Source organism: Purpureocillium lilacinum (genome assembly GCF_023168085.1).
Source record: "Purpureocillium lilacinum CBS 284.36 DNA, scaffold_2, whole genome shotgun sequence".
Taxonomy (NCBI): Eukaryota; Fungi; Ascomycota; class Sordariomycetes; order Hypocreales; family Ophiocordycipitaceae; genus Purpureocillium; species Purpureocillium lilacinum.
This window is the reverse complement of record NW_027072112.1, coordinates 2647074-2660525: the sequence shown is the minus strand read 5'-3', so window position 1 is coordinate 2660525 and position 13452 is coordinate 2647074. Positions and strand designations below refer to the sequence as shown.

The window sequence follows — 13452 nt, the reverse complement described above, 5'->3', positions numbered from 1 at the left end:
CTCTAAACACCTTGCTGATGGTGAGACTCCATCCGTCCTTGTGGAAGAGCTTGAAACTATGAGCGTCGTAGTCATTCCGGCTACATTTCTCATCGGCGATCTTTGGGATGGCCTTGAGAGCATCCGCAACTTCCTTCCAGGAGTCCGGGGCTTTGAGTTTTTTGGTCTATCCGCATGTATTGATCAGTCATTGTATTCCTTCGTGTAATTGCGCGCGATCATTGTCTCTAGGTTGAAAGGGGCGAGGGAGGCTCACCCCGTTGCACCACCTTACCGCAACGTGGTCGTAGCACCCAATTCTTTCACACTCGCCTGGCGCCACCGGTTTCTTGGGCTTGGTTGTGTGGGAGAAGTACTCTATATTCGACTTCCTCGACTCTTCGAGCTGCTTGTCGTCTACGGGATCATACAAATTGCAGACAATTTGGGTATAGCCGTTATTCATGTCTGTGATGTTGTATATAGCTGCCTTCGCTGGTAAAGAGGTCATGAATTCCACTGGCGTGGCCAACGGTGTGCCATCATCCGAGGGGGAGGGCGTGCCGAGGGCCTGATCCAGTTGGAGTGGTCCGTCGTCAGCAGATCAACCTGGTCCTTGCGAGCGAGAGCAGCACTTTACCTCTCTAGCAAGCGAAACAGATAGAGCGAGGACAGTCGCCAACTTCATGATTGCATCGATGCAGAGACGAGGCTCATTGCCCTCGTCCTGGTGACAGAAAGCTCTACATTTACGTCTTCTTAGGCTCTTGCAAGCATCGCCTCGCGTCGCCAGAGAGGTCAACTGGTAGCTGCGCTGATAAAACCCAGGACTCCGTCATTAGCCAACTACCCAGTCATCCCAGTATAAACGTGACGCTGCCTCCCCAGTTGAAGCCACTGCAGGTATCCTAGCCCGGCCTATGCTGCGAACCGCGACGTTTGCAAATCACCACATGCGTGCTCTCGACGCGTCATGGTTTCATGCCGCAAATACTACTTGCTGGTGCGCAAAGCATCGCGACTTTGAATGACGGAGCGCCTCTCGCCGCTGCTGTGAGCAGCCGGGGCAATCACTGGGGGTCAGGACGCGACAAGAGCCGGGGGCGTAAGCTCGGGCTGCCGACCGGAACGCGTCCATGGAGAAACGCAAGGGTCCGAGTGCGGCGGAGCTTTGCCTCAGCGCGAGGTGGTGATTGCTGCCCCCTCTCTCGCCCTTGGTCGGCTGGCGGTGGCTCGAGCTGGGAGGCGAGGCGTTTGTTTTCGCGCTGGGAGTGGGCAGGGACGGCAGGGCGGCAGGGCGGCAGGGGCAGCAGGGAGCGAGTGGCAACCTGGAAGCCGGGGCGCGGCGGCTGGGTGGCCAAGGCACCTGCCCTGCGCGGGCTGCCATACCTGCCCAGGCTTGCCTGGGTAACTAGGTACCGTCGGGACGCGTGAGGTGCTGCACGGAACTGGAGCTACCCGGCAAAGTACAGCACAGTATCAGCGCAAACTGCCGCTACCGAGCCACCCAGAGAGTGGTGTGTCGCGTACCCGCCCAAAGTCGCTCAGTGTACCTGCCGGAGCCGTGGCTGGGCGGGCTTGTTTTGGCCCAGCACGCAGAAGGAATGGCGCCGAGTGTCTGTCCACGGGGTGATACAGGACTGACCCTCTGGCCAGGTAGGTACCCTGCCCTGCCTTGGCTGGCTTGCCTTGCATGCCCGCTTCGTCCGTCGTCTTGCCTCCCGCCGCCTGGCCGGCTCCGTCGCCTGAGGTGAGATGCCTACGTTCCCTGCCACCTGCCATCCCCCAACCGGCTTGCAGCACCGGAGGCCACGCAGCACCGCGTACCAAGTACAGGGTTCTGCTCATTCATAGATTCGGTCGCCGCTGGCTCCTGATTGCGCCTCTGGCCCCCGTTCCCCCGTCCTTGATGGTTGTCATGTCTCGACTGGCCTGCATGTGGAACAAGGGGTAGGCGACATGGACCAAGCTCACGTCGGGCTCGAGCTCTCTCTCGCTGTGCTCGAAACGGTGGCTACTTGCGAGCAACCGGCACCCACTCGCGCCAGGCTGGAGTCTGGGTCACCTACCTACGGCCGACGATTGTACCTGCAGCAGCCGGCGCGTCGCCCTGTTTCTCTAACGGGAGCATCGTCGTACCGCGAGAGCTCTTCGTCTGTCGACGACAATGCCGCGCCGAATCCAACCTCTCGATCCTGCTTACTATACCTACCTGCCTCAGGGGCTCCGTAGAGTCGGATGCGACCGCGCGACTCGTCCAGCACACCGGTCAATGCCAGTGGAGTTTCGCTGCTGCAGCTTGTGACGGACGCGGGAACCAGCGCATGCCGTGTCCGTCACAGAGAGGCGCGCGCTAGGTACCAATAGCCGTGTACCAGTACTTGGAAAAGTCGTATGACGGTACATTTCGTCATGCGAGAGTTCAAGTACCCCGCTCGCGGCCGCGCTTTGGCTCGAGGCTGGCACTCGGAGCTCCTCAGCAGGGCCCAGTCTTCTCTCCCAGCCACCTGGTGCTCTGCCTGGGACGCAGCGCCTGCACCAATTGGGCCAAGTGTCGGTGGTGTTGCGCGACAAAGTCGGAAGCGTGGATGCGTGGTTATTTCGGGTCCACGGGCTGTGGGCCGGAGCAGGTGCCGTGGATGTCGCAGCAGGCGGGTCGCGCGTCTTCGCTGGCCCAAGGCCTCGACAAGATGACTTGACTGCCCGCTCGCGCCGCACTGGACGGCCTCGGGTTTGTATGGGTGGCTTCCTCATCAGAGCACTATCGCCGCGCTTCCATTGCCAGCCTCGGGACATCTGGAAATTTGTCTTGCCTGGTGAGCCAAAAGTGATCCATCAAGAGACCAGTGTGCGGAGCATTCCCCCGTCCAAGGCGGCGGACCGCGCCAGCCTAGATGGCGCTGCAGCGACGCTCGTTGCAAAGAGTGGTGATGGCAGGGTACCAACTTTCCTCGTCGTCTTGTGTACCCATGTGCATGTCTGCTCTTTCTGGCTGGCCCGCAGCTGGTACGGATCTTGGTGGTTTTGATCCTCGGCGAGGCATGGCACAGTGGTCCACGAACGCAGTTCCTTTCCGCCACTGCTCTGCCGTGGCAGACTCCAGGATGGCTTGGAAGGCTGGCTTGGGTCACAGATGGTGGCTTCCGGGCGAGGTACTCGTAGAGTCGTGGTGCCCACTTGGGTGAGCTTGGTGAGGGCGAGGTCACTTCCAAGCGCTCGCCGCTGACGTTGATCGATTCTCACTCACGCCGCCGAGAGAGCTCCCAGGCTTGGGGCCAATCTGCCACATCCGACGGGAGCTCGGAGCTGTAGCGCTCAAGCCCCTGCCGTGCTGCCCTTGTTGGCGGGTGATGACAGCAACGACCCCGATGACGAGTTACACAACACGTCCTTGCCCCTGCGTGAGACGTGCCGCTGGGCCTTGCAAATTCCGGTAGCGGCCACTGTGCGGAGGTTTCGTGTGGGGGCGGTCGGAGGCCGGGGAGGTGAGGGTGAAGGGGAAGGTGAGAAGAAGGTACGTACATACATAATACAGGACTACGGAAGCATGTATGGAGTACGGAGAACAGAGAACGCATGCCAGGTGTACATACAAAGTGCGAAGCTCCCTACCATCTGGGCCGTCCTCCACTGCCTTGAGCTCTCGGGCTGACGAGCGAGCCCCAGATGCTGGGCGTCGCGTTGCTGCACCAGGCCGACCCACCTGAGCTCGTGCAAACGCGCCGACCTGCTGTGCGAGGAGTACCTTGCACGTCACGCCTCAACAACTCAAGACGAGACAGGACTGTTGGAGTCACCCGCCCGGCCGCAATTTCGGCGTCGGACATTGGCAACCGTCTCGCCTGTCTTCCGTTGGCGACGAACTGGAAGCAGAAGCTTCGCGCCCAGAGCACGTTCAAACTCTCTTGGCACGGGCAGGTACGACAGCCCAGAGGACCATCCGTGGACTCCTCGGGCAGGCGCACCCAGAAGGAGTCAAGCTAAGGGAGCGTTGGAGCAGGCGCGCGAGCGCAGCTCCTGCCCGGATGTATGTCCCAGTCGCGCCGAGATGGAAGGAGAGGCGCAGGCGGGCAAAGCGCGCACTTGTATACAGTGCGAGATACTTGGAGCTCGTCGCAGTACAACGCCTTTGTACTGTACCTCCGCCGGAGGCATGGCGTGTCGCTTGTACCCATACAGTACCACACAAAATAACACGCCTCGCTCCGCGATGGGGGGAGAGGGGAACCAGGCGAGACGGAGGTGCGCGCAACGCTGGAGCGAGCTAGCGGGCGAGAAGCGTCGCAGTCGGCCATCCCATGGTCTTGTCTGCGAGTTCCAGTGCCAGCCAGACGCGGGCAGCCGGCCAGCATTGCCAGCTTGGCTCGCTGGTGTCCAAGCTCCTTGGCTGCGTTGCTCTGGCCCCATTCCTGTGAGTTGGAGCGAAGGCTGCGGCTGGTGGTATGCGTGAGTGGTTCACCATCGCCAACCCAGGGCGTGTGGGTAGATAAGGAAGGTACTACAGCAGGCAGATGACGGCAGGCAGAGGCAAGGCGGCCGACCCTCCCTGGGGCGATGCTCATCAGCCTCTGATTGTTCCCAAGGTACGAGGGGTACATAACACGCATGCTGTCGCGCCCGGGGCACGCAAGAGCCGAGGCCAGGCGGTGCTGGGCATGTCTGACCTGCTCGTACCACGACCGATATCGACTGCCAGCCTGGGGGACGCGCACTTTGCCCGTCGCGCATGGGTTGGAGCGTGAGCCCATGGGGAGAGCTGAGGTCGGATGGAAGGCATCCATGGATGCCCGGATGCTGCGACAGGATATTGAGGTGGGTGGACATGGACAACACGACATCCATTGACAGCACCAAGCAGCCGGCCGCGCCGCGAGCAGAGCATCGAGGGGGGGGGGGAAGACATCTGATGCCCACGGACGATGCTGCACAAGTGTGCCGTACATGGATGTCCTTGGGAGTCTGCGCTCGGCGGCCAGCCAAGGTGAGGCGTGCGCGTGTGAGTGAGTGCCCGCCTACCCGCCCGGACGCCATCCCCGGCCTTCGACGAGCAACCTCAGTACTGCGACGGCGGTGTGTGCTGCACTCGTGCGAGAAGGAGGCATGGGCACGGCGCTGCTGAGGCCAACCCTGCGCTCCCTGGCACTGGCGGCTGGATGGATGGCTGGCGGGCTGCCCGCTCTTGGCCGTTCCAGGTTCCATGCTGGGGGGGTGCTGCGGGTGCTGGCGCAGTCGCCGTCGCTGGCGCTGGCGCTGGCGCTGTTGCCCTGCTGGCCGACCTACCACTACGTCCGTTAGGTGCCCGGTGGTGCTTGGCCCGTCGGGCACTCCTTGCTGGCTGGGGGCACAGCTGGAGCAGCAGCGCTGGGCTGGGAGGGGGGACTGGAGGCGGACTGGAGGCGGAAGGGAGGGGGGACCGCCTCAGACCAGCCGGATGTGCAGGTACGCGCAGAGGAGCTGGCCCAGGTACCCCTTGTACCAGTTCCTCCGTGGCTGGTACTTGCGAGTTAGCTGGGCCGGCCGCGTTCCTCCACACACACGCCCGCCCGCCCGCACTCACACACACACACGCGCGCACACACACACACGCACCCGCACCCGCTCGCTCGCTTTCGCGCGCGTGCTTCCCCCCAATCACTCCCCCATAGTAAAAAGGGTGCTTGGCCCTCCCCCCCCAATACTGCGCTCCCCTCTCTCTCCCACTTCTCCCATACAAACTCCCACCCAAAAACCTCCCATACAAACCGCAACCGCGTCTCTTCGCAACTCAGCACGCGCCTTTGGTGAGTACCTCTCTCTGGCACTGCACCACTGCAAAGCAAAGGTCACGGCCGCCGCATCGTCGCCGGACGGCTTGCCGCCCGGCTTTTCTCCTTGCCGGCCGTTTTTTTGGCCTGTTTTGACTTCGACTGTGCATTGCGAGCCCGTTTGCCTTGGTGCATCGTGCTTCAATCGCGTCGTCTTCATGGCGGCCTCTTCGTCCTTCAACCGCCTCGCGCCGTTGGCGCCCGTTCTGGCCAAGGTCAACACGCTGACCAGCGCTCGCGCATCGCAGACCACGGTTCCGTCACCGTCTTCTCTTCGTCGCTAAAAAGTCTTCCAAGGTACGTGGAGAGCCTCAATTGCCCTCTTTTTGCACTTCACAACGTGACGCGCCCCCGGCGGCGGCGCCAATGCCTCTTCGCCTTCGCCCTCACTCACACTCAACACCCTGGCCCTCAATTCACTTACACCGACCTCCACCACACAATCGCGTGTCGCGTCACCGGCCCCATCGGCGGCTCGCAGCGCGTACGCAGTCACCACTTCACCATTGACTTCGCTCGTCGCGCCGCAACACGTTTCCACCCTGCCTGCCACTGCACCCACGTCTCTCTGCACTTTTATGAATCTCGCTACCCATTATTCAATCCCGCTTGCTGACACGAACCACGCAGACTCAATTCATCAAAATGCCTAAGGCAGCAGCTAGCAAGCGTGGCGCCAAGGAGGTCAAGAGACGCGGCAAGAAGGGTAAGTCGTGCTCTTTTCCCCCGTAAGATCCGTCGCGAGCCAGACGGGCAGCTGGAGGCTGCAGCTTTATTGCGCAGCAACCATGCTTCCTCTCTGCACTTGCGCCATGCCCAAGATCGTGCCACTGATGGCACCAGACCCCAACGCTCCCAAGCGTGGTCTCTCTGCGTACATGTTCTTCGCCAACGAGCAGCGCGAGAACGTCCGTGAGGAGAACCCCGGCATCACCTTCGGCCAGGTCGGCAAGCTCCTGGGCGAGCGATGGAAGGCCCTGAACGACAAGCAGCGGGCCCCGTATGAGGCCAAGGCCGCTGCTGACAAGAAGCGCTACGAGGACGAGAAGCAGGCTTACAACGTAGGAACGCCACTCTATCCTGAGGCACGCTTGACAAGAGTGAACTAACACGTTTCGCAGGCTGAGGCCGATGACTCTTCTTAAGCCGGACGCACCGGGTTGAGTTGGGTGGTCTTAATCTTTTTTCCTTGTATCTTGGGAATGGCGGTGTTGTATGACTGCGGGACGGGATGCGCGCTTTTGCTTTTCAGGTGCCGGAATCAACGGAACTGGGTCTCTCAAACAATGACTTTGTGATCTGTATGGCGGCCGGTGAGCTGCAGGCTATCTTCTCAGTCGCTTGTCGTCGTGAGCCACCGTGATCGCGATCATCATAACGCCACGAGACTTATGAATGAGAACATATGTACAACTATTGCTTGACGTGCGCGGTCGCTTGTGATGCGTGAAAGAGGGACATGCATACGCCCTGACCATCAGCAAACGGGCGGATTGTCCTCATGAAGGTGACTCTCAGAAGGGGCTCATGTGACGAGACATGTGACTGGGCTGCCTGGGTAGGTGGTGCCTGAGGCCAAGTCCGAGGCGGGCTGCGCCTGCCTGCGCTTACACTGGCCCCAAGACAGAGTCCGCCTCGCCTCTGGCAAAGTGCAGCTATTTAATCACGGGCATCTCCCACCATCTCCCAGGCAGAAGCAGCTTTGCCCGGGCCCAATGGCTTCCCTGCTCAACACCGAGTTTTGTCGACGCGCTCCTCGGGCCGTGCCATCGCCCGGCAAGCTGTCGTGCGGCCTTGGTGCGCTGCGACGTCCGGCTTCACTAACACATCGCGCCCAATCACGGCCTGCAAGCAAGCTATGCATGGCGACGTCGCGACCGCAACACCTGCTTGCCCGACGCACTCCAGGACCCTAGCCGGACGGGATGGGGTATCAGCCCCGCCAGCGCAACAGACGTCTGTTAACCACGCCATGCACGGCTGTCGCTGGGCCTCTCGCGGGCGACAGACTGACTATCCGCCGTCGGCTGGCCGTTGCAGCACCAGCAGCACCAGCACCAGCATCGGATGCGTTATGCAAGTGCCGCTCCAGTCTAGCCCCGGCCGTGCTCACGCCAGCGTCCACTCCCATGCGTCGAGCTACTCCGCGCGGTGCAAGCCAGCCCGTCGACAGACGCTTGCTTTCGTGGCAGGCTCTGAGAAGCTGCCGCGCCTGCGCAAGGTCGTTATGAACACACCGCCCGCGCCTGGTGATGTGCACACGGCGCGCCAACAAAGACGTCGTCGCAGAAGAAAAGAAGCGTGGCCGGCCCACCACGGACGTCGTTCTCGGACTAGCCAGTCTCCGGGCTGACGATCAAGCGACCTCTTGCGGCGCCCGCCACGAGACGGTCCCGAGAGACCCCTGAACTCAGTCGTGCAGGCCATGTCGGGACGGCTAAATGGTCGTCGTTTCCAGTGGGCGCTGCCGCGAGTGGCCTGCGACCCCAGCACCAATGCCAAGGTCGTTGTCGTGCTGGCACTCATTTCGGGTGCCTCTGTCATCAACGAGTGTTGTTCCAGAGTCGTCGGACCTCGAATGCTGCAGGTGGCTCTAACCCCTTCCTGGACGGATGCTGCAGGCTCGCTGGCAAGCCCCCGCCCGTTGGGATAAGAGTCCGTGTCAATCGGCCCTCAGAAGAGCCGCATTGATTTTTTGCGCGACCACTTGACCACTTGCCGCCCTCTACCTCGTTGCTGTCTGGGCTACTGCGACCCAATTGTCCCGTTTATTGCTACCTCCTGCACTCGGCCAAGGCAAGGCGAAGCCCGCTTGCCGTCTGGCGACGTGCGCACCCGCTGGTGTTTCTGGAAAGGTCCTGCGCGCGTGAGGACCATGGGACCACCAACGGAGCCGTCACCCATCGCCAGATCAGTGCCCGACCCCAGCCGTCGGTCATGGCAGTCTGACTGAGCTACACGCCGAGGCATTGGGGTAGTGTGACGCTATGGAACTGGCTACCCAGGTCGATGCCCATCTGCTCCGAGGCTGCTGTGTCGAGGCCGAAAGATCCGATGTCGTCGCGTTCCAGCTCGAGGGCTTGCGCGCTGCCCTGAACGAGCCCAGCAACCCTCACCTGACTGCAGTAATGGAGGAGGTTCGGGCCGGAAGCCGGACTCTCCGCGAACTGGCCGACCTCTCCCAGGTTCACCAGGACCGCGTCCCTTTAATTCTCAACCCCCTCAACATCCTTCTACCTTGTTTATCCAGGTCTCTGAGGGACGTCACTTCGCATTATGAGGACCGTACGAGATCCAAGGTGAACAGGTGGCGAAACATGTATCATACCATGACGAACGAGGCAGGCGGGCTATCGCTGCCCAGCCGCTTTATGGCTTACAACCAGTATCTGGGCTGCCTGCGGGACTTGCTTGTCAGGTGCGGCGTTTTGCCGACCATCGATGTTGCGCATATGTTGACGTTCGACCATAGGTCACCCAACTTCGACCTGAACCTGCTGGAGAAGCTACGCCGCCAAATACTGCGGCTCCGCGACGCCAGAGGCATTCGTAAGTTAGCCGCCACTTGCGCATCGAGGGTGCCCTTTCCGCTTACCGCTTCCGCTTACCGCTTGTAAAGCTCTTCCCCCGGTGCAAGTTGGTCCCATCGTACGCTATGATGCTCTACCCGCCGTCGACCTCGATCCGGTAAGTTGCACGATCAAATATCAGAGACCTCGTGGCCAGGCCCTGACTCAGCAAAATAGGCTGTACACTGGGCCGAAAACATATTCTCGCTCCCATTGCCTTCTCGAACCGCTCTTGGGCGGCAGCAAATGTACAGGTCGCAACGTTGCGAGAGTGCCGACGTTCATTGACTCCTTTGGCAGGTCCAAATCCTTGGGTCCACATCGTCCCTGGGGCCACCTGGATGTTCCGCCCAATTCCAAGATTCTGTTTCGACGGTTAGAGTCCTGCTTCATGTACTTGACGCTATGCCCCTCTGACGGTATTAGTTCCTTCGACGACGACCAAATCTCGTTGACAGTGTATCGGAATAGCCGAGACGCATCCCCGTACCTGCTTTTGCGCATATTCGATCAGGGGACGCCGTGGTTCGCGCTACGCGGTGTTCATGAACTTTGCATCGAGAGAAACGGCAGCTGCTTGCAGTTCAAGCGATGGAGTCGCTCCGAGAAACGCTCCAAGACCTGGGCAGTCTTGTGTTTCATGACATGGGAAGGTATGCGTGCCACGTCTATACACCCTTTGGTCTGTTTGCTGGCCGAATGGCTAACGTATGAAAGAACTCGTGCTCATGCACTCGACGTTCGTCTCTCTCAAGGCTCGGAATCGACTCACGGTTCAACTGGGCCCAGAAGAGTATACGCTTAAAGAGGAGCAGAAGCACTTCCAAGCGTAGGAACAACACTCCTTCCGTAGCCCTGCTCAGCTTCGTTCTGACCCATGGCCCTAGACGAATCCTCGATGACGGCTTCAAACACTCCCTCATCGTATACGAAGATCGGGCGACCAAAGCTCTACGCCTGCACGCCGCTGTCTGGGACGGCGAGCTTCGCCAGTGCCCCGTGTGGACGGCGTTTGGTAGGGAGCGACAAGCAGCAGCACCTCGCAGTCTAGTGTTCTGATCTGATCATCTGTCGTCGTAATAGTAACGCATCAATCATCTTCACCGACATGGCTGAAACGAATCTCCCGACACAGGGTCCGGCTGGCGGACATCCAGCTGTACGTCTTTTGCAGACAGTATCGGCAGCAGAATCAGCGCCGCGGCCGCATCGGCGCCTTTGAGATTAACTTTATCAGCGACGAAGGTATGTCGCAGATTCGACGCAGCGTCCAACTAGATTTTTACACTTAGGGGTTCGGTTGTCACGATGCTGACTTGTGCAGCTGCTCGTCGATTCGAGGAATTCTTCTACCCGCCAGCAGCCGGTCCGGCCGTCATGGCAGCGAACGGCGTCTAACATCGCATTTTACGTGTCACTTGCTTAGCCATGATGCAGCCGAGGATGGTGATGTACTGCAAGAACCGGGCTCGCATGTTTCGTTGTTGCAATCATTAGCGTGGCGCAGGCAGTCTCTGGCATCGAATTTGGCATAGAACGGCAGATCAAAAGCATCCAGGGACGGGACTGGGCCGCTTCGGCATCAAATCATTCAATTTCGTTTTCTTATCTGGCACAAAGGCAAACAAAAGGGAGTCCGCAAGGCTCGGCCGCGCTATCGGTGCATGATGGACGGAATGTGCTACTGTACGTTCGAACCATGAAACTGCCCCCTCCCGTGAAGCTACCTCCTCTTGTGTTACCCGATAGGCGAGACTCTCATCGCCCTTTTCGCAACGCCAAGCTGTTCCTCACGTCTTAACATCGGGCTCATCACGCCCGACATGCTCCTTGAACTTGAGCAACTCCGTGGCGAACTTGACCTCGGCCTTGAGGAAGTCTTGGGCATCCATGTCGTAGGTCGAGGGGTCGCTGCTGTGCTGCTCGATGTAGAGCCGGATAGTGGCACCAGACGAGCCTGTGCCGGAAAGGCGGACGACGATGCGGCTGCCAGACGAGAAGCACGCGTACAGGCCCTGGTTGGAGGCGACGGAGCCATCCAGATCCGTGTAGGAGAAGTTTCCCGCCTTGGTGACGGTGCGTTCTGCTGCTGTTAGGGGTCTGGACATCGCTACTGAAGATTCAAACTCACCTCCAATCTTGCTGCCCACAAAGCTCGAGTCGGCAACGAGCTTGTTGAGCTCGCCGACGACCTTGTTGGCGCCATCCGAGTCGACATTCTCATAGTCGTAGCGGGTGAAGAAGGTACGGCCGTACTGGTTCCAGAAGTCCTTCTGGATCTGCTTGATCGAAGGCTTGACGCCGGGGTTCTGGACGCCGAGGGCGGCAATGATGTTCAACCAGGCAACAATGGCCCACAGGCCGTCCTTCTCGCGAATATGGTCGCTGCCCGTGCCGAAGCTCTCCTCGCCGCAGATGGACAGCTTCTTGGCGTCGAAAAGGGCGCAGAAGAACTTCCACCCAGTGGGCACCTCGTAGCACTCCAGCTTCTGCGCCTTGGCGACGAGGTCGACGGCGCCAGATGTGGGCATGGAGCGGGCGAGGCCGTTGACGCCGTTCTTCTTGAAGTACGGGATAAGATGAGCGTGGTGGGCGATGATGGCAAGCGAGTCACCGGGGGAGACGAAGGCATTGGCTCCGTAAATCATGTTGCGGTCACCGTCACCATCCGAGGCAGCACCGAAGGGAATGTTGTTCTTGTCGACGACCTCGACAAGGGAGTGCGCGTAGGTGAGGTTGGGGTCGGGGTGGCCGCCATTGAAGTCGGGGCTAGGGATGCAATTTTGCGTGGCGCCGGACAGACCCAGCTCCTTCTCGAAGATGGCCTTTCCGTAGGGGCCAGTCACGCCGTGGAGGCCATCGAAGAGGATCTTGAAGTCGGGGTGGGCCGAGAAGAACTTCTTGATGGTGTCAAAGTCGAAGATGTCCTTGAGCATGGCCACGTAGTCGGCAGTGCTGTCGATGATCTCGACCTCGAGGGAGCCATATGTCTTTGTTCCAATGGTCGAAATGTCGATGTCCGGGATCGATGTAATCTTGTACGACGTCAAGGTCTTGGACGTCTCGTAGATCTTGTTGGTGACGGACTCGGGGGCAGGGCCTCCATTGGCCAGGTTGTACTTGATGCCAAAGTCGTTCGTGGGACCTGGAGAAAGAGCGTTAGCCACGCACGATGGATGACCTCATGACAGTTCAGAAGGCCTACCGCCGGGGTTGTGGCTGGCCGTGAGCAAAATGCCACCGGTGGCCTTGCGGAGGCGGATGACATGGCTGGCTGCGGGCGTTGACAGAATGCCGTGCTGGCCGATGAGGAGCTTCTTGACGCCGTAGGCGGCGCTGATCTTGGCGATTAGCTGGACGACCTCGGGGTTCCAGAAGCGGCCATCACCACCGATAACGAGGAAGGAGCCTGCAGGCTTGGGTCAGCGCGAGCGCGGGGGCCGTTGTGCGGCGGCGTTCCTCACCCTCGACTCCCTCAGGGATAGAGAGGAGAATGCTCGTGACGAAGGCCTCGCTGTAGTGCGGCTGCTGGAAGACGGTGACCTTTTTGCGCAGGCCCGAGCTGTCAACGTGAAACGTTGCGTCAGTTGTCGCCCAACAGCAGATTCGGAGAATCACGAGATGGAGGTGGGGGGACTGGAGCTGATTGTGCCTGGAGCGGTGAGGGAGCGACGTACGTGCCCGGCTTCTGGTCCTGAAAAGGCTTGAACTCGACAGTCTTGACGTCCATGGTTGAGGCAATGGGCATGGGCGTGTGAAGTCTGTGCGGGGCGAAGAATCGTGGATGCGAAGGTCAAGAGAAGATGCCAAGAGAGGGGAGCTCTCAGATGACAGGGGAGCTACGTAAATGGAGCTCACAATTGACGAACGATGGTGGGGTAGACTGTTTTGTTGGTCCTAACCTGAGGTGGCACGATGGAGGGGTAGGCGCAGCGGCGCATCTGGCGCGTTATCGACACTGTCTTTGGACGCGTACTTTCGCAGAGCGCGTACAGTGCTAACTGCCCGCCATGCTGAACCTCCGGACCACCTTGGTCCGGCCACCCAGTTGAGGAAACGGGACGCAGGCGTGGAGGTGACAAGCTGCATACAAGCATGCA

General features: G+C 60.1%; 3 protein-coding genes across 3 annotated transcripts; 2 read left to right on the top strand and 1 right to left on the bottom strand.

Moving 5' to 3' along the window:
* Positions 1–6428: 6428 nt before the first annotated feature.
* On the top strand, positions 6429–6928 carry PLICBS_002581 (non-histone chromosomal protein 6; the record flags this gene model as incomplete). The annotated part of the gene is made up of 3 exons (XM_018322272.2): positions 6429–6489; positions 6627–6844; positions 6905–6928. The coding sequence occupies 3 exons, from the start codon at positions 6429–6431 to the stop codon at positions 6926–6928; spliced, it is 303 nt and encodes a 100-aa protein (XP_018179752.1).
* A 1842-nt stretch (positions 6929–8770) lies between these two features.
* PLICBS_002580 (uncharacterized protein) lies at positions 8771–10750 on the top strand (the record flags this gene model as incomplete). The annotated part of the gene is made up of 10 exons (XM_018322271.2): positions 8771–9201; positions 9256–9332; positions 9403–9470; positions 9530–9600; positions 9653–9727; positions 9779–10005; positions 10070–10181; positions 10240–10367; positions 10436–10597; positions 10677–10750. 10 exons carry the CDS (start codon positions 8771–8773, stop codon positions 10748–10750), a joined length of 1425 nt encoding a protein of 474 aa, XP_018179751.1.
* Positions 10751–11142: 392 nt separating this feature from the next.
* Positions 11143–13082, bottom strand: PLICBS_002579 (phosphoglucomutase-2; the record flags this gene model as incomplete). Its single annotated transcript, XM_018322270.2, has 5 exons — positions 11143–11435; positions 11484–12497; positions 12558–12761; positions 12817–12914; positions 13030–13082. The coding sequence occupies 5 exons, from the start codon at positions 13080–13082 to the stop codon at positions 11143–11145; spliced, it is 1662 nt and encodes a 553-aa protein (XP_018179750.1).
* Between the last annotated feature and the right edge of the window lie 370 nt (positions 13083–13452).